The sequence below is a fragment of the Glandiceps talaboti genome, chromosome 18 (assembly GCF_964340395.1).
Source record: "Glandiceps talaboti chromosome 18, keGlaTala1.1, whole genome shotgun sequence".
NCBI lineage: Eukaryota > Metazoa > Hemichordata > Enteropneusta > Spengelidae > Glandiceps > Glandiceps talaboti.
Window position 1 is genome coordinate 11,948,678 of NC_135566.1, and position 25,672 is coordinate 11,974,349.

Below are 25,672 nucleotides of genomic sequence, written 5' to 3' on the forward strand. Positions count from 1 at the left end.
TTCTCTCATGGGATTTTTATGTATACATACATTGTATACTGGCAGTGTTCCAGAGCAGGTGTCCAACCGACAGGAAACGTAAACATCAACATATGCCATCTCCAAGTTTCTATTTCTCATATATCACACACAGTTTACATATTATACTTGTCCATATGAAACTATAAACGAGATTCAAAACAAAGAAGATTGAAGGCCTGGAAATGTATAACTGTTTTTCTATTTTGATTTTGTAAGTTTAATAATACTATGTCATGTAAACTGGATTATCTGACATTTGACATTGTATTGCTCTTCTTGTCCTTGTCCCGTATAGTAGTTGATGTCAAGGGCAACGGCTGAAAAATCGCATTCAGTTATTTGGAAATCGCAATGAAAAAAATCCATGCCTATTACCAACGCCACGCACTTTGTCAAACAGTGTAACCATGGTGTAATCATGCAGTATTTGAACCGAGGTAAATGACCCCGTGAATTTCATACAGGACGTAAACAGACCCTATGTAAACAAATTAAAAAAGAATGGCATAGTAAAAGTTGCGAAGCTCATGTAGTCTAGCCGACATCAATATATACATATTCCTCCCTTTAAAATATTATTGTCTCCATTTTGAAAATGTTATCCAACCTAACGTAAACGTGGTTACAATGCAATGAGGCTATCTTACGACGCGACGGTCTTATACATGTATAGAGGAACACAGACCTTTATCGTTTCCCGTTTCGTGTACATGTATTTGTTTCGATGTCATGCACGATTTCTGTTGGTATTGTCATGACCCTCATTTACATGCAGGTCACAACAGAGAGGTTCAGACGACACCATAGTTTGGGGATTGGACGCTTGTGTTGTAGTAGAAAAAACAAACTTCAAAGTGGAGCCGTACCATATCATAGTTTGAGGTATTATGAGTTAGAAAATAAACTTTCATAACCACATCATGAAATTACATTAAATTACAAAAAGAACCCCGCAACACGAATTTAATAAGACGAAGGACGGACCTGTCCTCCTAAAGCAAGATGATGGTATTTCCCAGTCACGTGGACACATGACGTCATACATTTCAGTGGACGAGAAATAAACACAATTCTCGCAGAGATAATCACATCGGTAGAATATTGCGAAGCGACTGCAACTTACGAAGGAAAGTTTCGACCGCTCTTACTCCCGGCGCGTACGTATTTGGTTCCAATATTCGTAGAGAGTTTTCCCCAGATTGTTATCAAGACAGATTTCGACCAGAACTTAAGCTGGTAAGTCGTGATTTCAATAATTTAGCGTTGAAGTTCGGCGTTGCAATGCCCGTCATACGTGCATGCAGAACAATAACATTGCGACAAAATGACTGTGGCAGACATCGCACGTTTCGTTTCTAACCATGGTTTCATCGAAATAAACCCACGAATTTCTCGCATGAGGCACTTTTTACTGAATCAAGTAACCTGCATATTCTTTCCCGTCATTTTGACGCAATCTTTCTCGCGGGATTGCTCTGAAACGATCTGAACAAACGATCATATGCCCGATCATACATGTACAATGTGGCCTACTTACGGTCTGTTCACAGTTGAAGTTGGTACACAGGTACGTACGACGGTGATGCTAGTACAGTTATATGCAAAACCTTTTTCCAGATGGGCCTCAAATGAGTTGTACTTGGACTTATAATCGCAATCTGTGGTTCACCTTCACTCATAGTTTTTTTTTTTAATATGGAACGTACAAACGGTAGACGTGTGTTATTTCCAGATGGGTTTTGGCCTTCAGTGGATCGTTCTTGTGTCAAAAGCGGTTCTTTCATTGACTCTTTTGTCTTTGTTCAAAAAAGTTTTACATCGGTGCTCGTAAACAAAACACATACACATATAACAGTGAATCGTGTTGTGGCCTATCGTTACACCCAATCGTGTTTATACAGTATCGAACCAAAAGCGTCATTTTATTAAAGTTTGAATTACCCAATTTTCCGAATTGGATTATACGGTAGGTGAACCCCATCGTCGTGTTCGATGGGAACAAAGACCATTGTTGTCGTGCCCAGACGGTCCTCATACTCATATAGTGCGCGCTCTTTAACAAAGTACAGGAAGTCATACAAATGTACAGCTGTGCGCGCACATGTGAATTTGATAATTGCTGCGTTATATTATACATATGTTTGTTTTTGTTTATTTGTCTGAATTGTAAAATGACCCCCATAACACTTTTAATGGCACTATTGGTGTATAGAAAAGAGGAACACTTTGCATGTGAAGCCTGCATAATATAATAGGTAACATGAAGGATGGCCATTGTTTAAAGATCGACCAGCTAGTTAAATATTTAACAGCCCATGATCACACAAAGTAATGGCCGAAACAGTACTGCCAAAAATGGATAACAGAAAGAAAAATACTTTTGCCATGTTTTAACCATTGTCAATACTTCAATGTTTTTAGTAACAGTTAAGTTATGGTGGCGTTTTTGTTGTTGTTGGCAAGTATGTATTTTGGAAAAAAACCTTGGCAGTCATTGCACATTATATATATGGTGTACCATAATGATGTCATTGTGCCTTATCTCAAGTGTCACAGGGGCTTTCCTGTAACAGTCAGTCTGTATACATTAACATGAAAAATAGACTTGTTTACCACTGAAACTGATCCGATAAACAGTGTACAAGAGTGAAGGGTCAAACAAGATGGGCTTTTGTGCCACTGCTAAATACACCCAACAAATACTGGTAGTATCACCATACAAAAAAATGTTCTATTTACTAATTTAGTGGGTCTTTTTGTCCTGTTTGGGAAATTTGAGAGGAAAACGGCTATTGATAGCCACGAGAACCAGTTGTATGATATTGTTGGAATTGTGGTCTCGGTCAAACATTTCTAATGGCTATGAAATAATGTAGGTGTACATGTATGATCACTACCATTGTTGACATTTTGTTAATTGGTTAAAAAGAATCACATGACTGGAATATTCCTTGTATTCCCTTTTTAGTTTTCCCTAATGAATGTAAATGTAAGCATGCAGCAGATGGAATTTCCTTTGTGTTCACAGAATATAATTTCTGTATATATGTATAGAAAAAACTGATTGGCTTAAGTATCAATAGCAAGTGAGCTTGTGAGTGGCATTTTGGACAAAGAGTGTTGTAATGCTATGATGCAATATTTGAGTGAAACGGTAAACTTAGTAAATATATTGCTTTATGTGTCGGAAATTGAGTCGACATTAATATGTATCAGCCAGACACATTTATCATGTGTCGTTGGAAATATGTGGTAGAGTTTACTTTCCTCTAAGCTACACCTACTTGTAGCTGCTGACAGAAATTTACCAGTTGTACTAAGATCATTGCCTGGTCTGGAGTTTTCTCAAAATGAAGCAACACATTATGTGTAGTTAAGAAACTGTGGCATTAACATGAAAAATGCACTGTACCTGTTTGGATTTTTGTGTAATATTGAGTATCAGCTGAGGCATAGCTTGGGGACCCGGTCTATGGCTGAAGAGAATTGATTTAGATGATGTAATAGTAGAAACTTATTTTTATGCCTCCAAATGCCACAAAATATTTAGCCCTTTATACATAATATATTGTTTTACTTGTGAACAAACATTATCTTTTATGTCATTCCAAGTATGGTCATAGTAAGTGATACAAAGTATATATCAGTGGGTTATATTTTTATAACACTTTAAATGTCACAGGTTACTGTATTGTCTACATAGATTTAGTACTTCCTATCAATAGAAAGGCCATTTAAAGGTATGTTTTCATTTAATACATTATATATGTGACTGATTTTTATTTTTTTTTTGATAGGAAAAGGAACCAAAAAAAATAAAAATCAGTCACATATACCCAGTTTATGTGTAAAATAATGTGAAGTATTCTGACCACAAAGTCACAGTTTCAGAGACATTTTCTATCTCAAAACAGTAAAGTTTACCAGGTCACAGAAAAAACCATCAAATCACAAATGAAAACATTGTGTTGACTGTGAACTAGTCTGGATACCAACTTGGTCTCTGACTAAGGAGGTGTAAATTGACACCGTATGGGGACTAGACAAACCATGCTCTCAGGAACCAGTAACTCATATAGCCAATTGTATGTATAAAAATAATCATATTATTATTGTAATGTATTCTGACCACAAAGGTCACTCTTTCTGAGAAACTTTCTCTCTCAAACGGTGAAGGTTTACCAGGTCATGGGAAAAATTATCATTTAATAAAAAACCTGTTGACCATGAACTCTCAGGAACTATTAAATATCTCATTTGTGCACAAATTTAACTACATATATATTAATAATTTAGTGTATTTTATTATGATGATATCATTTATAATTCATATTTGTGCATTGATACAGTTTGTTGTTGTTATGTATTAATTTACACCAAACATTTACATATAGGTATTATCATTTCAAATGAACTCAAACTTTGAATTGACAGATTACCAGTTTCTGTAATGTTGTAAAGATAGAGTATTTCAACATTTTCATTCTTTCTCAGTCACATGACGGGACTGGTTTTTAATATGCAAGAAGTTTAATATAAATATGCTTGACACCACTCTATGGATATATGGAATAATCAGCATAGGATGAGGCCAAGTTATGACTGCATGGCATAGGATAGGGCCTAGTTATGATTGCATGGCATAGGACAGGGCCAAGTTATGATTGCATGGCATAGGACAGGGCCAAGTTATGATTGTACAGCATAGGACAGAGCCAAGTTATGATTGCATGGCATAGGACAGGGCCAAGTTATGATTGCATGGCATAGGACAGGGCCAAGTTATGATTGTACAGCATAGGACAGAGCCAAGTTATGATTGCATGGCATAGGACAGGGCCAAGTTATGATTGTACAGCATAGGACAGAGCCAAGTTATGATTGCATGGCATAGGACAGGGCCAAGTTATGATTGCATGGCATAGGACAGAGCCAAGTTATGATTGCATGGCATAGGACAGGGCCATGTTATGATTGCATGGCATAGGACAGGGCCATGTTATGATTGCATGGCATAGGACAGGGCCAAGTTATGATTGCATGGCATAGGACAGGGCCTAGTTATGATTGCATGGCATAGGACAGGGCCAAGTTATGATTGCATGGCATAGGACAGGGCCATGTTATGATTGCATGGCATAGGACAGGGCCAAGTTATGATTGCATGGCATAGGACAGAGCCAAGTTATGATTGCATGGCATAGGACTGAGCCAAGTTATGATTGTACAGCATAGAACGCAGGGCAAAGTCTGTGTTAATCATATGGATATTAGTCTAGACATATACTTGTATTATGCAGAATAATGTTAAACAATTTTAATCTCTTGCTTATAATATACATAATAGCACTTGGCTGACTAACAAGTATTGAAACCTATTCAAATTGTGCAAAAATGAAACATATTTTAAAAATGGAAATTATTTGTACTCATATTTTATCAAAATATTTTTATACACGTGCATATGGTTCTTAATGTGAAATTTAAGTCACTTACCTACGCAGTGTAATATAACTAGAAAATTGAAATATCTGACCCACTTAAATATTTGTGTATCTCAAAATATTGTTACTATCAAAAAGCATGAATTTACCAAAATATATAATATATATAGACAGATCATTAATTTTGTTTCAGTTTCAAATGATATGTAAAAGAAAGCTGGAACCATGTACAAATGTATATACAATTCATGGTTTCTAAGGACATAAAACGGTGTCAGGGTGATGGTTTAGATGAAACAAAGAAAGCCGACATGTTTGTATGTTAATACTTTATACTGGAGGGAGCTGTTGACAAAGGTTAGTTTGACATGCTGCTCATCAGTCAAACAGAGATGTCAGCTTTTATAATACATTAAAATACTATCTCCTTATTGATATCACAAACAGATTATTCATATAAAGTACATGTGTATGAGAACCAGCAATATGGTAACTATTGTTTTTCTGTAGGATTTTTATATATAGTCTTATTTTATACAGACCTGTAATCATAATCATAATCAGCATATTAATGCATAATATTTTCATTAAGTTTTGTGTCCCAGGTTAACACTAATATCAGTGTTCATTAATTCTTGTATGTCAGTTTCTATACCATTATGCCACCATTTTCTGCTTTTTACCATTTTTATGTTTTAGAACATATGCAGCTTAAAGTAGACAAGTTAGTTTGAAATTACACATCAGCTTTTTGATCAGATTACTTGTTTGGTGGGGGTGGAATGGGGGTTAAGAAATGCCAATACTACCCCCGTATACTTCTCATGCAAAAAGTACCACTCAGGAATTTTTACTGCAAAAATTTACTTTCTGTCAATTCCTGGTAGTATCTAAAAAAAAAAAGACCCTGGGGAAACACTGTTTATAATAGCACTACTTTGTCATGACAGAGACACGATTATAAAAATTAAAAATTAACCTTTCTCATCTGATAGAAACAGTAATTAACCTGTGCATCACATCATTGATCTATTGTAACTAGCATCGAGGGTACTGGTTGCATTTATTGTTAACAAAAAATTGAAAAAAATTAATAATACCATTAAATAACGATATTTAAAAAGCTCAACACTACAGATTTCTAAATACCCTGACTAGCTATCAGGCTGTTAACAGGACATTAATCATATGCCAGTAAATAGAAAACTGGATGGTCTCGGTAAAACTCCGCTCTGCTGGGCATGTCAGAGCATCACCATTAAATTCTGGTTGATAATGTTGTGAAGAATACTCTGTATTATACCATGCACAAGCCACGTTCCACAAAAATATGGAATATATACTCTGGTCGTTCTATGTCACAACAATGTATGTCTATGTCACGACAACGCGTGTCTACGTACATCATTGGTTCTGCTGTGTTCAAAATATGAGTCAAAACGGTAAAAATTGCCATTACTTTCCCCGATTTTTCTTCATATTACTGGCGATGGTATAATTATATTATTTCCCAATATTTTTCTTCATTCGGCCGGAAAATACTTGTGACCTAGGGATTGTCACTACTCGTCTAGCGACTCGTAGTTACAGGGGCCTTATAGGTCACTTGTATTTTCCTTGGTTGAACGAAGAAAAATATTGGGGAAATAATATCTAATTATCTGTAACAAGAATGATGCAGTTTTGTAGTAGAATTTTTAATTGTGCATATACTTTGGAATTTCACACACACAGATGAAGGATTTTGATGAAAACCAGGTACCAGGTATATGTTTGTTACAACAGGGAAGTGATAGAAAACAGGAAATGAAACTGCTGTATCTACATTGCAGTGCTTCTGTTATGGTGAAATGAATATTTATGTAGATTGTACAGTTAGATAGGAGATCTCCTACTTCTACATTTTGTAGGTTAATGGTAAAATTGATATCCCATCAAATGAATTCCTGATACGGTGATAAAAAATATATTGGATAATATCATATTATGGTTGTACTGTACAAAACACTTCAAGGACAAGGGTAAAGATGTGTAAACTGATTCATGTTATGGGAATTTGAATACTAAATAGGCTTGCAAGCACTTCTCATAACAAACTCTACATACATACGTACGTACGTACGTACGTACGTACGTACGTACGTACGTCCATCCGTCCATCCGTCCATCCATCCATCCATCCATCCATCCACACACACACACACACACACACACACACACACACACACACACACACACACACACACACACACACATACATACATACATACATACATACATACATACATACATACATACAGGTGTTGATCTGGCCATTGATAAAACTGTAATCTATTAGTATATGGAATGACTGAAAATAAAATGCTCATAGTAATATTAGTATAGTATATTTTTATTTGACTTGAAAGTACAAATGTATATGTAAAAACACATACACATGTCAGCAAAGGCCATTTAATATGCAAACAACAGATGAGCAATAAATATATCTTGAAATTGAACATATACATGTAAAATGATGTATACATGGCTTCACTTTTAGTTTGTCTCTGCTGTACATATAAGGAAGTGATGAAGTATACAATATGGTATCATTGAATTTAGAGTTGTCTGGTCTGTTGCATTGTGGGAGTGTACAAAGTACATGTATATAGTGTATTATGGGTCATACCTGGTCTGTTGCATTGGTTGAGAACATGTAGTTGTGCATGTTCATTAACATAATGACTTTCTTTGAATACATGTAATAGGCTTACTGGGGGAATATTTTTAACCATAATATTAATAAGGACTTGAAACAGGAATCGTGAACATATGAAAGCTGGTTAGAATAACACATCAGTGCTGAAAATAAGCTAAAAGTATACATGTTCAAACAGAGATCTCCAACATTGTGCAAAATATAGTCCAGCTGGATGGACGGACAAACACATTACCTCAATGATACTTAAATATTGTGAAATATCTACAAGCTTGTTCAGAGTAGTAACAGCTGAACTTACTCTCAGGAGTGTAGTTCAGATCTATGTTGTCATGTTCTACAGGTTAGACTTGAAACAGCTACAGTAAATGTGTTTTTGCTAAGGTTTGGGAAGCCGAAGGAGGGGGTGAGATCAGGTAAACTTGCATTTGTACCTAAATTCTGTACATATGTGTACCAACTGTTGTGGATACCCTAGTAAAATTCCCCTGCAGCATTGGTTAGATATAGGCTTTTCAACTGCCTTTATAACTAAAACACTGATGTAGCTACATTTGTATAGTAAGAATTTCAGTAAATATTGCATTAAAGGACTCAATCCTCATATCATTTTTGCTGATTTATTCAGGATGATAAAATATGAGACTGGATGAAAAATATGTATAAAGACTGCACTAATTAGATATGGTGTCACAGTGTTTAATACAAATAGTACAGTTAACATCTGAGGAAATCAACAAATGAATGTTGAAATTGATTCTAATGCATGTACACAATGTAGTATGTTGCATTTATATTATTGAGCTGAGTGGAACAGGATCAATTTTCTAACAAATAAGGTGTAGAGTAATGTATACGAAATTGAGGTCAGTGTTCTAGTCGACATAGCACCCAGGGTTTGAAATTGTCAAGTAATATGTCAGTTGCAATTTGGGATGTCTATTACTAATTTAGGACTAATTAGATAATTGAAATCTAGTAAAAATGATCAGTTTAGTTAAACTAGATTGAACTGGATTAAGTTACATAAGTATGAAAGTTGTCAGAATTCAGCATTTTATGTTCAATATAAGAAGAGAAATTTATTCTATAACTGTTTTAGTGAAGATGCGTTCTTGAAGCAAATTACAGGCATAAAGAAAAAAGCCATAAAATTGCAGCAAATGGGGTCGGTTAGAGAATTGCGTACATGTAGTTCCACCTGAGATACATGTTAAATCTAGTGATGAAATCAACTACATGAGTAATGTAACCCAGAAATATGACACTTGCTGTAGATTTTGTGGAAATTGATCGTTTAAAAATAAAATATAACTGGAAATGTTACATGGAACACAAGGTCACCTGATGATGACAGGCTCCACTGGTTGCTATGGTGACAAGTCACTAGGGGATGAAGTTTAATAATTGAGGTGATTTTCATGAAAGGTCATAGGGCTACCTCAAGGCTAAACAGCATCTAGAGATGTCTTTATGTAAGAATGATTTGTTAGTAAATCAGTGTGCATGTAATGACTATTAGTGATACAGATAAATCATTGTCTGTAGGTCTGTATGTTTGTCGACATTAATTTATGTAAATGTATATCAGCAGTAGGCTTGTAATTTGTATGGTTGTCACCATGATGTACATGTATATGAATAGAGGATCTGTGTGGTTGTCCTCAGTGCATCTACATGTATGTATATCAGTACATGTCTGTAATGGGCCTGTATGGTTGTCGTTGTCATTTATGCATATATATACCGGTACATGTTAAGTAATAGCCATGTACAGTGTATGTTTAGTTGTCCTCAGGCATCTACATGTATGTATATCAGTACATGTATGTAATGGGCCTGTATGGTTGTCGTTATCATTTATGCATATACCAGTACATGTTAAGTAATAACCATGTGCAGTGTATGGTTGTTATTAGCAGCAACAGAACATTTTACAGACTATGTTAGGTATATTGTGATGTATATTATTAAAAGGCTGTTATTAAAATGCCATGGTCTGTGACTGCCACAGGCCTACAAAAAGTATTATAGTGTCTGCACTATACAAATGCATACAGATAATACATGTTAATACAAAATGTACTTAAACAAGACTTAGTGTGAGATTACTCAGCATTACTCAGCCATGATAGAGATTCAATTGTTACATAAATTTGGAGACACCAAGTCTTTTAAAAATTTAATTAATGGTGCCTATACAAAATTATGTTCTAATGTAATTTGATATTCCTGGCGAGATGCTACATACACATGAAATATTTTACAAGTTAAAATAAAATATACCAATATTTGAAAATGAAAAAATAATAACTAAAAACCATAATATACAGAGTGTGCCCCTTTAAATTGACTGAAATGTGATTCATCGTACGAACAGGAATGATTCATGTTGTGTGTGTCATCACATCCAAATTCATCTAACAAATTACATTATCATTTCTATAGAATCAAAATGAAAAAAAAATGACAAATTAGTCAAGGACACGCCAAGGAATAAAGTCTGGAGAATAGTACAGATTGATGTTTGTTCTGTGTAAATGATATGCTTACATCAATATTGGCTGTGAAAATAAACAGTTAATTATAGAGTATGGAATTAATACATTTCATAATATGCAGCTCTGTATACAAGTTTAATAACCCTGCATCATTTCCTTGGATATATTCTGTTAATTGGACCATTGAGAAATGCTGTCATAACCTTGTCATATTGTATATTTTTGATGTTCAATGATAGAAAGTGACATTGAATTATATTTTACATCTACAGAGACATCTTACGACAAGATTCAGCGACCAGGTATCAAGACATTAAGCCTACATGGGCCATATTGTGTATCGAATACCTTAGCCACTGGTCAGGAACACAGAAAGACTTTGATACTGTTTATCAAGAAAGACAGTTGTCATCAAAGAGTGGATACTTGAGACTTTGTACTGTTTTCTGAAAGAGGAGGAGCGTCTGTAGCGATTTAATGTTCGACAAAAGTTTTAGGTGATCCACACATTGAAGTGTCATAATGGTAAAGAAGACGTTTCAGGCCTACCTACCAGAGTGCCACCGCAAATACAGCTGTGTGCATTGTAGAGCACACCTAGCCAATCATGATGAGCTAATTTCAAAGGTGAGTTATCGTTAGCCAATCAAAATGAGTAGTGTAAAGGTGAGTGACTGTTGGCCAATCAAAATGAGTACATTTTAAAGGTGAGTGTGACTACCAGCCAATCAAAATGAGTACAATTTAAAGGTGAGTGTGACTATTAGCCAATCATGATGAGTACAGTTTAAAGGTGAGTGACATTTAACCAATCATAATGAGTTGATTTTTCAGACATGAATATGTTTATCCAATCACAATGAGCTAATTTCAAAAAGTGACTTTTAGCTAATGAGAATTAGTTCATTTCAAATTTTACTGACTTAAACCAATTATAGCGAGTTAATTTCAAAGGTGTATGACTATATATACAAATTAGAATTATGTGTTGTCAAATGAAATATAGAAGTGGTTTGCTAAAGTACTTCATGTGCATTGTGAGCTGCAATCAACTCAACTATTGTTAAGTCGAGTGTTATTAACAGCTCATGCAAACTTAAAAACATGAGTGTTTAAAAGGAGTGAATAATTTTGTCAATAATTGAGGCATAGAGCTTAAGGAATTCATCAAGGAAACTAGATATGTAGGTTACAGGTTGTCTTATACTAGGTTACAGGGACTGGACGTTAGCTAAAGGCCTGAGAACCCTCAGTACCAGTAAATATGTCTATGGGGCAAGGGGAGGTGAAGACATATCCAATCTGATTAAAATCTGATGTGGTGAACTCAATTTCTTTATTTACCTCCATTTCCTTCATTTTAGTGTCATTTGTTTTTGATTTTGTCATTCCGGGAGTGATGCCAGTGGGAAGGGTAGCGATCACCCCTGGAACAAAATAATCGAAAACAAAGGACACTAAGTAAAGGAAATAGAGGTAAATAAAGAAATCAAGCCATATTCACCACATCCTATTTTAATCAGACTGGGACATGTCACAGTTTTTCATACGTTATACCATAATTTTGGTGGCCATACCCTTACTAAATATTATCCCCCCCCCTCCCCCTTCACTAACTACCTGAATCAATAACACATCTTGTGTTATGCAGATTAACATACAATATTGTCATTGCCTCAAGTAGTTGAATTGTCATTCAGCCTAGTCCAAATAAAGACACTAGCTGTTAGACAGATATATAAACAATTAATTCACACTCAAAATAAGACTTAAAAGCTGTTATGAAACCTTACAGCTCCAAAAGTGAAATTGGAGACAATTAATGGTTAATAATAGTAACAATACCTTATTAGAGAGACTTCGGTTAGTGAGTAAACCATAGAATAATATCTTTATTGATTTTTGTACCCAGCATATGTACACTACTGTCTGTTACCTCTGTAGGCAGTGCAACGGTACTGATATAACACGTTTAGTTTTAGTATTTGAATTGTCTAAGTCTTTTACTGCACGTAGCAACAGGTTCTTTGTTTTGTATACGCCAGACATCAAAGACTTGGTAAATATTATTAAATGAGACAGGAAAGATCAAAGAAATAGTTGGTAAAATGATTTTAGAAAACAAATATAAAAAACAAAGACGTGGTAAATATTATTGTATTAAAGGAGACATGAAAAATCGGAGAAATAGTGGGTAATATTATTTTAGAAAACATTTTAGATAAAAAACAAAGACTTGATAAATATTATTGTATTAAAGGAGACATGAAAGATCGAAGAAATAGTGGATAATATTATTTTAGAAAATAGAGATAAAAGCAAAAACTTGATAAATTTCTATGAATGAAAATTTCCACTCAAATGTAAATATAGATAATATTATTTTATTATTAAACAAGATATGGAAGATGTAAGAAATATTTAGTAATATTATTTTAGAAAACAGTTATAAAAGGAAGACTTTGTAAATGTCAAGAAATGAAAATTTTCTCTCAGATGTAAATATATGTAATTAAATATATGTCATTTTAAGAAAACAGAGATAGAATACAATTTGGTTTGATATATTGTTTATTATAATAGAAATGTCATGCAGATATCATTTGAGGGTGGCATTAATTGTTTTTGTTATGCTATATGATTAACAAGACTAGAGCCGTCCGTCCTCTAGACAAATGTAAACAACATGGAAATAACAAAATATTTGGAGAGAGACATTTCATGCACTGTTGCTGGTAACAACTGTTATCTCATTAGGTTTAATAAAAGTGATAAATAGCCTGTCAAAATGTGGGATGAAAGGGAATTTGGTTTGTATGAAAAGAGAGACCTTAATGGGATGAAAAAATCTCATTTAATATTTTTGTAATAGATTAGTAGAAATAACGGCTATAAATGTACAACAAGGTTTTGTAGCAGAGAATTCTTCATCACAGAATAAATGAATCAAAGACACAGCTTGTTTAATACTGATGTATAGAATTAAACACTGTGACATTTTAGAAGGTCAGTGACCCAAAGCAATAGCTATATAAGATGTAGATACGATTCAGCTGTCAAAAGACTCATGTTTGTGTGCATAAACAAAATATAAAAATATCGTTGTGTTTTATATTCCAGACTTAATGGGAGAAAATCATTCATATGTCATTAGTTTGGACATAATCTGAGATATAACATGTCTGCTTTTCCCATTTAGATACAAACACATGCCACCTACAGTCCATAAATTCTGATTTCAGTTGAGATGTAGATTTAATATTGGAGTAGTTAGAGTGGTCAGACCATCAAATGTATATGCTGCTTTTAATATCGTCTCTGGAATGCTAAATGGAAAGCGGAAAGTGGAAGCCCTCCGTGATATTTTCAAGTGAATTAAATGTGATTGGTTAACAAGCCATGATAAACAATCCATTCAAATTTGCATATGCGTAATGATTTTTTTGTGTGTGTCTGATATCAATATGTTTCCATGAAGAAATAATTTTACATTCATGTATATTTCATAATGTTAAAATAAGGCTTTCATAAGAACATAGGAAAATTGATTAGTTTAACATGTACAGAATCCATAATGGGCAAAAACGATTTTTCTATTTTGTTATAAATTGCATATTTAGGAAGTGTAGTGGGTAGACTTTGAAATGGGGAAATGCTGTGTATAGAAAAACAAATTTGAATGAAAACAGAATGTAAGTCTATCTGGATTTTAAATTTCATCCACAGCAATTCTCTCAATATGAAATATTAAAATTGTCTGTTTAATGACATTTTTGTAAATTTCTAAATATTTGCCCCAGAATTTTATCAACAATAAATATTAATACGATTCAGATCTGAATTTAGTTTGCAATTGTGAAATATATCAATAGTACAGAAAAACTGATTTTCATCAGGTGATTTAAAATACCTGTTACTTCCAGTGTACAGACAGACTACAAGTTTTTATCAGAAAGTGTAAAATGAATGTTTTGCCTCTAGTGGTACATGGTACATAAGAAGCGAGACAATTAGATGACACTGTGAGTTCGCGATATAGAACAATGATATAGAACATGAGATTTTTATCATGTCATTGCAAAATACCTGTGAAACTCCAGAACACAGAACTTCAATAATACAAAGCTGTATCCAGTCATTATTACAGACATTAATATCTTGCTACGTTAACCATTTAACAATACAGTACAATAATACTGTGCTTGGGTTGCAGGCTAAATGGAGAGAATATGTTGATATCTAAATTTAGTGATAACCTTGATAGAAATAGTACTGGTGAGAGACTGTTCTTTTCACAGTAGGACATTTAATTATGGTAAACAACCCAAGAACACATCCTGTGATAATTAAGTCAGGTACCATACCAACCACAAATAATTACTTCTAGTATGCAGTACAGATTTATAATCACAGCATGCATTTATGTAACTAGGTGAATGGCACACACAAGTTGCAACAAAATAAACCTAAAAATACTTTAACAAAGTATGCATCCTAATCATGGCATGCTGACCAACAGATACATGTACTTGTTGTAATATTAAACCAACATATGTACATAGAAGGCTAAAGGTCAAAGGTCACATCTATTTTGTCTGGAGAAGTCTAGTACCTAGCTGTTATTAGAAGGCCTTTATCTTACATAACACAGTGACAGCTTTGATAGGAGTAACTCAGTAAGTATTATAATTTATTGTTTGGTGGTGACCCTAATAATATCACATGAATAATTCATGTAAATCCTTCAATTTTCTGTAATTAAAAAGGTGTATGATATGAAGGGAATAATTTAAACCGATTTACTGCATCAGTGCCATCTGTTGTTAATAGGTTAAATGTGATGTGATCATAACATAATGTTATGCAATGATTGTATGCATACAAGTTGTGCAATACATGTACAGTGTTTTTAACTTTGTTCTTTCCAAAACTTACCCATGCACCATGGCAAATTTGCATATGAATTGAAAGTTTGGTCCTGCAAATGTAATTCTTTTGTTTTCCTACATTTCAAGCATGTTGTTTGAAATGCTAAAATGGCTCTGGGGAGAACACTGAGTTCCCAGGGTTGAAGTATTTTCATCAGCTGTCCTATATTTGATCCAAGTAGGGTGGGTGTTGTTTTGTTACCAAAAATAGTCTAAGTTATTAGTGTTGTGTATGCAGCAGCTGACACGGATCAATAGACAAACAGCACAATGAAAGCTACTTGGTGCATGCAGCAGGCAGGCATGTTATTGTTAATTTCAAAATATTGCCATAATAGCTGTCAGTTACACTGTGCGGTTACAGTAAAATTAAATGTCAATCTGCACTTATATCTATCAAAACACTTCTAAATCTGTATGGTATAAGTTTTAGTTTCAACGCAAATAGCATGGCTACCAGATTTTAGGATTGCCTCCTTGTTTCTAACATAATAATCAATATTTACAATGATCTTTGGATGTTTTAATTAATTTTTCATTACCCAATCTTGGTACATGAAAGACATAATTTATTTATTTTGTGATAGCATTATGAAATGCTCAAAATTTTATATTTATTAGTTTATATATGAACAACAATAACAATAGCAGAGATAAATGGTCATGGAAATACACAGAAAGACAAACAAACCAATAGACAGGTGAGCAGGAAGACAAACAGACTGATGGACAGATGAGCAGAAAGACAAACAAACAAACAAACAAACAAACAGGTGGTCAGAAAGACAAACAAACGAGTATAGACAGAAAAAACACACAAAAAACAGAAAGAGACAGAAATTACCACACCAGGCAGACACAGTCAGACAAACAAACAGATTGAGTGCAGAGACACTGGTTGCACAGTAGACACAGACAGACAAATTGTAAAGAATCATCACCATTACTGCTGAGAGAGCACTGGTAAATTAGATATTTTTCAAATTGACATTTCTGTGTCTGCCTATGTCAAGTATTTATTACTATATTAGTCAACAATTACATTATTAATGAGAAGAATGTACATGAACTGCAGTTGTCTAGTGATGCCATAGATAAAATTACAGTCAACATATCCAATTGTATTTTGGCAAGGGTTCATAGATCACTCAGGGTGTCATTGACCCTCCAAATCAATGGCTAAGTGTTGTTGTAGAATGGTATGGATTTTACATGTCTATGAGGTGTGTTGTGTATGTATAATAATGTGTATGTACTAAGGTGTGTGTGTGTGTGTGTGTGTGTGTGTGTGTGTGTGTGTGTGTGTGTGTGTGTTTGTTTGTTTGTGTGCACATACCTCCATGTGTCTGTATTGTACCTGCATGCATGTGACACTATTAAGTGGTAGAACCTGGATGTCATCATAGTGAGTACGATTTATTGATGTATTCATAAACCGTTAAATGGCCTTGTTCTTCTTCAGCCATTATACAGTGGGTGCAGAAAAAACTTCTTTTGAAGTTTTACCACTTTTCTATTGACAAAATGCAAGACCTTTCCAAAAGAATGGACTTTTTAGTTTTAAGCAGTGATATGTACCTTATCCAAACTTACAAGTAGTAGTTATTTCTGTTCAAATTTTCTGATTGTAAATTGATGTATTAATATATATTTCTTTTCTTTTTTTCCAGTCATTTCAGGGTAGTCAGGGCCGTGCCTATTTGTTCAATTCAGTGTAAGTATAAAAATTACATTCTTTAACAGTTAAGAATTATATCATTTCTAGAAATTCTGTACAATGATCATTTGAGCTGAAAAAAAAACAAACTTCAACACTGACAAGTTTTGGGAAGGTTTGGGGCATACTGATAAGAGGAAAGCCATCATAATTTATCATGAAAAAGAGGAAGATTGTGATCACTATGGAAATTAGATCTGTGACCTACTTTAATATATAAAATGTACTCTAAACATATTGCAACATTCAATACTAAATATAAAAGAGCTGTATTTTTTTACTGTATGCTGCAACATTTATGAATGTATAACTATCATATTACTGGTCATAACCATTCATTAATCATAAGAAATTACAATATGTATACAAGTAATTGTTTATCATAAAAGTTATGACTGCATCTTATAGTATGGTTTATTACAAAACCTGTCACATGTCTTTGAAGTAATGTTAAATGACGTTCTTTGGATATTTTGTTTTGTGAATCAATTGTCCTGCTTATATAATTAGATGTTATTCCCCAATATTTTTCTAAGGGGTTTTGTCACTATGAGTCACTAGACTTGTAGTGGCAACCCTTAGAGTATTTTCTGGCTGAATGAAGAAAAATATTGGAGAATATTAACAAAATTATTCCAGCAGCAGTAATATCAAAGAAAAATTGGGGAAAGTAATGGCAAATTTGAACGTTTTGACTCATATTTCGAACACAGCACAACCAGTGATGTAGACATGCATTGTCATGATATAGACACCCACTGTCGTGTAGAATGACCAGAGTTACTATATATTCCATATTTTTTGTTCAACTTGGCTTGTGCATGGCATAATAATAAAACAATCTTTATTGACTAAATTGCCTTGTTGATATATCAGATATCTCTTCATGCTATGTACTCATTTTTACGTCAATATTGGACATTCAAATACCAGTACAATTTTAATTCTTGTGTAAATGTTTTTATGATGTTTTTTTGTTTTTTCATTGATCTATAGTGTAAATGTTGGTTGTGGGCCAGCTGAAGAAAGAGTCTTGTTAACTGGTTTACATGCCGTTGCCGATATTTACTGTGAATGCTGCAAAACTACCTTGGGCTGGAAATATGTAAGTATATAGTTCTCTTATAAGTGAAATTAATGACAAGAGATTAGTTTTAATTTATCTTCTTATTTCAGTTATAAATGATAAGCTAAATGACCAACATGTCATTGAAATATTGATTGACTATAGTTTATCTTCAAAGCTATATAGATATTAATGATGTGGAGGCATACATTTCTGCCATAGGAGATCTTAGTCAGTATGCGCAGTTAAAACCTTTCTACACGAATGTTGACTGCAATGTTTGTCTGGCATTTTAAGTTTCAGTCTTTCACCACATCTAGTAGACTTTAAGATATGTTGTGTTGTTCAGTCATATCGGGCTTCTAAACCCAGTAAGTTATAGTTGATAGTATGGTACAAATGTTTCATCTTACAGACTACACACATATCTAATATCTAGGAAATCTGTCTGTAAACTTTTACGCATATTTAGGATGAAATGGGTAATAACCGTACCTGTTATGGAAACTTTTCTGGTGAAAAAAAACAAACTTTAAGAAGAAAAGATTGAATCTCTATTATTGTTTATTAATTGAAATATACTTTTCATGGAGTCAATAAAATTATCAATGATATTGTATACTCACATTTTATGATCATTTTTATGACTTCATAATTTTATGATTATTATTATGTCATAAGTTTATAATGTTTGTCGTAGACTGTACACTTTTTGTTATGCATGTTTAATATTACAGTAAATATGATATCTACATTCCATAATTGTTTCTTTTGTTGCCACCCAGGAACACGCCTTTGAAACGAGTCAGAAGTACAAAGAAGGCAAATATATCATAGAGTTGGCACATATGATAAAAGACAATGGCTGGGACTCATGAAAATGACCTGGCCTATATATATGTGGATAATTGACATGGTGAATCTAACCTGACCAACGTTGTTTTATCTAGTATATGGACCTATAACCATACCAGGCTTTTTGTCGGTGTTTTTTTGACAATGGCTGCATTAAGACTGTGTGTGGTGATGATTGTGCTGTCGATATCATAACTGTACAAAAAAAAAGACCAAGCTTTTTTGCTTAAAGATATATTATTTATGTGAAGTTTTTAAAATTCTATTTCTTATTTATGAAGATTAAAACAAAGAGAAAACTTTCATCTGAGATGGTCCCTATGTCCATTATAAACACTAATGTCTGTGGGTGGACGTCATAATGAGGATGCTGCCCTGGATGTAGTATGGGATTGCATTGAAGAAAATATAAAAAAAAAAAAAGATGATGAAGAAAATCACTGGAGCACAAGAGTGAACTGTGCTTCAGCAATGGAAAGTCATTTACTTAAAAAGGAGATTGGCATGGACTTTTATTTTTAAAAAAAGCTAACATTTTAATGATGCAGTGGATGAAGTTTGCTCACGTTGGTTGTCAACGAGTGAAAAAACATCTACAATGAAAAAAGAACAAGGCAGGTTTACCTTGAAGGACTCTGTAAAGTAACCAATAAATTGGTTCTACTACTGTGGCGTGGCAACCATATAAAAAACACACATAAAAAGCAACCTTAAGAGAAGGTTTATGCAGCCTTTACCAAAGTTTGCCACAAAAACAATGCCTCTTTGCTGTCAACATAAAACTTTTGTATATATATATATTTATTATATATATAGTTTTCATCAGGATTACTTTTGGCATTTTGCCAAGTCATCCCCAAAGATATTAATCTTCACCAGCTGGACCAAACCATCTTTGTCATGTGATGGGGGTGACAGGATGTTTAGTTTTGAAAATATTGCCTAGCTTCAACTTTTTTTATATACTTTGCTATATAAGCAGAGATTGAGGTCTTTTTTTTCAGTAGTTGTTGGTACTTGTTTTCTAGTCACAGATGTCTCTCTTAAAAGGTAATGTCTTTGATGTTGGAACTCCATTACCTCTGAAATGTATTTTGTGTCATTTAAAAAGTCGTGTAAGGCAGATTTTGTTGTTGGTGCACACTTTGATCTTCGAGGAATGAAACTATAATCCCTGTGGTAGTTGGCCAGTATTTAGAATGATCTTGCTGAAATATAACTGTTTCTGAAATAATACATGAAGTACACAGATTAAGTTTAATCCCCCCCCCCCCCCCCCCCCCCCCACCACCACCACCAGGTTGTGTTGTTCAACTCTGGATCAGGCATCTCATTTACAACAAATCCTACAGACTATGGAATCCACTACTCGATGTACAAAGTATAGGAAGAATTGTGATATTAATAGTATATCGTCAAAATATATCAAGTTCATACAAAGTTGTTCAAACTGTTAAATCAATACTGATATTGTTTGAATCCAATATAAACACAACAAAATCTAACCCAGTGTATGTAGAAATTTCACTGTCAATGTATGGTACTTCATGTAAACAAAACAACAAAATGAACAGGATCACCTGATGACAATCAATAGCTCATTAACAATATTACTGTAAAATGACTGACCTCTTTGGAGGTCATAAAAAATTCAGTGTGAACCCAATCAACCCTGCAAGTCCAAATGTTACTTTCTTTCAGAATGCTGTAGTAACAGTTTGAATGAAATTAAAACTTCACACAGTTTATGTAAAACATCTTCCAAGGTTTGGGTTTTGTAAGAAATTTTACAAAATTATCACATGGATTGTAGTTTCATTTTTGTTGGAAAGATTTGTGGCAAACATTAGTGACTGCAGATATGTACTTTATTGTGTATTGTAATCAGTCCTAATCACGTGACTACATTATATGCCACAGGCAGTCCTTGGGCCATCTGTAGGCTTGTTTGTATCTGTAGTGTTAGCAGGGCTTATGGTACATTGAGAGCACCTCAACTATACAATACTGTTATCTTGTATAATGCAGATGTTCTGCCTCCATGTCATCATCAAATGTGGCAAAAAAAGGAAACAAATTTTCTTTTAAAATTTGTATAATTTGTGGCCTAACAGTTAATATTGTATTGTGATAGTCATTTCATTATGTAGGTCGATCAGGAAAAAAATTTCAGTGAAGTGAAAATTATTTTTTCAATTGTTACAACAAATAAGAACTACAGTGTGTATAGTATGTACCAGCAGTTCTGGCCAATGTACATGTGAAGTGCTAACACAGCTCAATCAGTATAAAAGCAACTGCAGTAAATTCTTTTGTTGAGCAGGCAGTCATGTGAAATATTCCATGTACCATCGTGAGATAATATTATATGTAATGTATGTTTTGCAGGCTAGTGGAAAAGTTCAAACAACTTGCCATTTAGCAAAGTACACAGTCTGTACAACGTGCAATGATAATGTGACCTGGCAGTTGGTACTGGTAAATAATTTAGATGTAACTAGAAAAATGTTCTGGTCTGATCGTCATTTCACTAGTACGGTATATACATTGTGTTATTTGATCACTTTAATTTACACAGTTGTGTGGTCATGGCTTCATTTATCTAAGTGTACCTAAGTAATGCATGGTTAGGCAGTGACAACTTTACCAAGTAGAAACATTGATTGGTTAGGCTCAGTGATTGATATGTTTGCATACATGCTTAAAATGATGGAATAATTGCTGTCAAAGTGTTGAACAATGAAAGTCAGAATATATGCTTTCACTGATGTATCTTTCTGTTAACATACATATACATGCATTTTAATAGTTGTATCTATAAACATTGGGTAGAAATCAAGCAGAATACGAGAGTTAAATATTTGTGATCTTATCATTGAGGAATGAAAACTGAAATTAAGGGTTCACCATTTGTTGAACTGAGACTCAGTACAATGAATGTATGGATGTAATAAGAAACTGCTAAGACGTTGCTTGCCTGGAATCCATACTCGTCTCAAGACATTTCAGTTTTGATATGCAGAACTAAGACAGCATGGACTCCAGACGAGACACTTTCCAGTAGTGTTTTAGAGTAAATATGGTGGTCCATTTTCCATATCACTGAATTCTGTTTCTTTCAATTTTTGAATTTGAATATTTCAGAAGTGCATTCCAGTCATTTCCTATGTAAAGTCTTGTCTGCTACATCATGCCTTAACTCCATGTCTATAATATGAAGTTGGAGATAGTAGCGTGGGTTCCTAGCCAGTCCACTGCACTTCGAGATACATCGCTAGGAGGTCGTAGCTCCTAACCCTCGTAGTCTCGTATTTAGAATGCAAGGACTAAGCGGTACGACCAGCTAACGATGTATCTTGAAGAGAGGTGGACAAGCTAATGTGTTCCAGGGACTTGTGTGATGAACATATCCTAAAGCTAACATGACCTTTAACCTCTAAAGTAACCACCCCCACCCCTTATGAGATCATATACAATTTCAAGGCCAATAAATTTAACAGTGATATGTAAATATCAGAAAATTTGAATATTTAACATGAAACTGACAGGCCACATGTTGTGCACTATGAGAAAAATTATTTGGACAGAATTCATCTACTTTATATGTTTTTGATATTGTCTAAATTTGATTTCAGATCTGTATCAAATTACTAGTAATGGTTGATAAATTGATGGTCATCTGTCACTTCAAAATCATCATGTTTATGATCTCGTATAATTAACACTTTTGTTTTACATTGAAGAGGTCAGAGGTCATATTTAGTTGAACTGAGGTTCACTTGCATGGTAATGTGATTATGTTTATGATTACTTTCACCTGGTGCTCTTCAGAATTAATATACCTCGGAATATAAGTTTTAATATGTTGCAGTACAAGTATTAAAGAAACTGCTTAAAGCTTAATGTCTGACTAGAGTAGAACAATGTTACTGTTAGAATGTCATAGGTATATATAATTATAACCCACTGTTGCAACAGAAAAGTGTTTGTTAGCATAAAGAACTCCCAACTAACAATTGTGAGCCAGGAGATGGAACCAGTTGTGTATACGACAGATAATTGGAAAACAGCTCCACATCAGTGCATACTTTTCAATCATTTAACTGTCAAAAGTTTGCAGGGTGCAGTGACCAGTAAGCAGTGAGCCTTGCCATGCAATAGATGTGAACAATAAGAAGTCTACACAGACAGACATGAACAACTGATAGACAGGGTTACATAACAATGACAACACATTCTGCCATTGAGGGTGAAACGTGACCCAACTTTGAATTCTTTTGATCTCATCACAAGGAGGAAGAGATATCATGAATAACAGGCCCCTTGTGCTTGTTCTCTTTGCTTTAATAACAAAACAAGCCTGTGTGTACATGTGACTCTTTGCTTTTGGTCACATGCACTGACACCTGTACAATTTATTTTGAAGGTCAAAATATTAGACCAGGTGTAGACTACTGTTATAGAAAACAACATTTAAATAATGTTTGCTTATTTTCAAAATTAAGAAAGAAAATATGTGTTTCAATTTTCACATTGTTTTCAAATACACTGTTAACAGCATCATTTAAGATTTTGTAAATACTGCAAAAAACATCAACAAATTGCATGTTTCTGGAGTCATGTAAAGTTTTATGTGTTTGATAATGTGGCATTGTAAAAGATAATTATCAAAATCTGACTTGGTTTTTCCTACTGTGTGATGCAACATGTATCGGTATGTTGCTCTAGGGAGAACTGGCAACAATATTAGTGCATAAATTGACTTGAAGAACTGGCAAACACAAAAAATTCAATAAGTCATGAACAATTTTCAATCACCTTTTCAAATCTGTCAGTTATAACGAGGTCTCAAAATTTACGATATTCCTGCATCAGTGTGCCGTCTAATGATAGCCAAATTTTGTTGTGTGACGGTTAACAAAATGATGAAAACTGGGATTTTGAGTGAGTCTCCACAAATTATGAGATAGAAGAAAACAAAATTTTTGTGTATCACTAGAAATTGTGTGCATCAGTGGCACATCAAATTGGCTTGGATGGCACACTGTCCTAGATCCTGCATCCACAGACTGGTTGCTCCATCATCAATTTACCTGTAATAATACATCCTTATATCCGTTGTTATTCAAATGAGACTTTGTATTAGCTCCATGTCGCATGATCAATCTGTTGATGTTTTTGAAGTTAAAAAGTCCAAATTGAAATTACAACGAGATATCTATATATATAGCATTTACATTTCCAGGATTGGTTACCGTGATCCATGTTTTAGTCAATTTACAAATAGATGTGTAAGATTTCATTATGTATTAACACTGTCATGTTGGGATGAAATCTTAAAAACATCCTTTAAATTCTTACAAGTGACAGTTGTTATGCTTCATTTTGTACCAATTTTACCAGTGTTTGTATCATGTTTACACTTGATATTAATTGTTGTGTTGTGTTTTTTTTGCTGTCGCTCGCCTTAGTTTACAATACAGGATCAATTGTTGACAGTTTCATTGTATATTTAGAGTTTTTTCATCGTCGTGTGTGTGTGTGAGCAGTGTACAATTCTGTATGCTAACTGATTTTATCAGAAATTAAACCTTATACTCATAAAGTCTAAAATCTGTCTTGTTTTTTGTGTCATTATTTCTTTGTCAATTGGACTGTAGAGGTAAACAACATTATGCTATTTTTGAGATCTTTGAACAATAATGGGGAGGGTGGGGGTTCAACTTATATATTTTGGTATCACTGAAATCAAACCTCTTCATATATGCTTCCGCAGAGTTTATGAAGTATGGGTTGTTCCATTATAGGTCCGTACCAGGGGTAATAAAGAGTAAAGGATAAACAATGATGTGCATAAGCACTGAGTTGTTATCCTAGTAATAATACCAGTGATCCCTTTGTGGTGATGACTGGTTGATATTCAATATTCAACCGCACCCTCATCTTTTATTTTTGCATATACACCTGCATGCACACTCAACCAGGTCATATTGATCAGTTATCAGGGGTAACATGGTATTATTTACTTTACTAGTGATTTTAGCATTTATGGGTGAATCATGTATATTGCTATTATTGTTATTCATATTATAGTTATCATTATGTATTTCTCACCCCATTAGCATTATTAAATCTGCCCTACCTGTAAAGGGGTGGGGGGGGGGGGTATTTTTTCAATCAGAGTACCAACAATATGTTAACTGAAAAGATATTGACTCTAGGGACAATTGTCAGAATCGAGTCCCGGATTACTCCGTATGCAAGCAGGACTACGTGAGTCCTAGTAAATATCTGTAAAAAGTGTAAAACTCCGCAAACTGTCGCCGTCCCCAATGTTAATGTGGTAACCAGTCATGACATTCAGAAAGTCGGGCGGTCAGGCATGAATCGTAGGCAGGTGACCACAACAAGTCAAAGGTTATGACTTGACAGATTCGAT

General features: G+C 34.0%; 1 protein-coding gene across 1 annotated transcript; it reads left to right on the forward strand.

Annotated features, from left to right (window-relative positions):
* Window positions 1-1,077: 1,077 nt before the first annotated feature.
* On the forward strand, window positions 1,078-24,810 carry LOC144449840 (protein yippee-like 2). Its single transcript, XM_078140413.1, has 5 exons — window positions 1,078-1,257; window positions 10,940-11,294; window positions 17,266-17,309; window positions 18,309-18,417; window positions 19,164-24,810. Exons 2-5 carry the CDS (start codon window positions 11,190-11,192, stop codon window positions 19,254-19,256), a joined length of 351 nt encoding a protein of 116 aa, XP_077996539.1. The 5' UTR covers window positions 1,078-1,257; window positions 10,940-11,189; the 3' UTR covers window positions 19,257-24,810.
* The last annotated feature ends 862 nt before the right edge of the window (window positions 24,811-25,672 follow it).

What these genes read in the sequence shown, in the direction of transcription:
- LOC144449840 (XM_078140413.1), top strand. Translation starts at nt 11,190, where the DNA reads ATGGTAAAGAAGACGTTTCAGGCCTACCTACCAGAGTGCCACCGCAAA. An exon ending in ATGATGAGCTAATTTCAAAG is followed by an intron (nt 11,295 to 17,265) that starts GTGAGTTATCGT and finishes CTTTTTTTCCAG; the next exon opens with TCATTTCAGGGTAGTCAGGG. An exon ending in CTACCTTGGGCTGGAAATAT is followed by an intron (nt 18,418 to 19,163) that starts GTAAGTATATAG and finishes GTTGCCACCCAG; the next exon opens with GAACACGCCTTTGAAACGAG.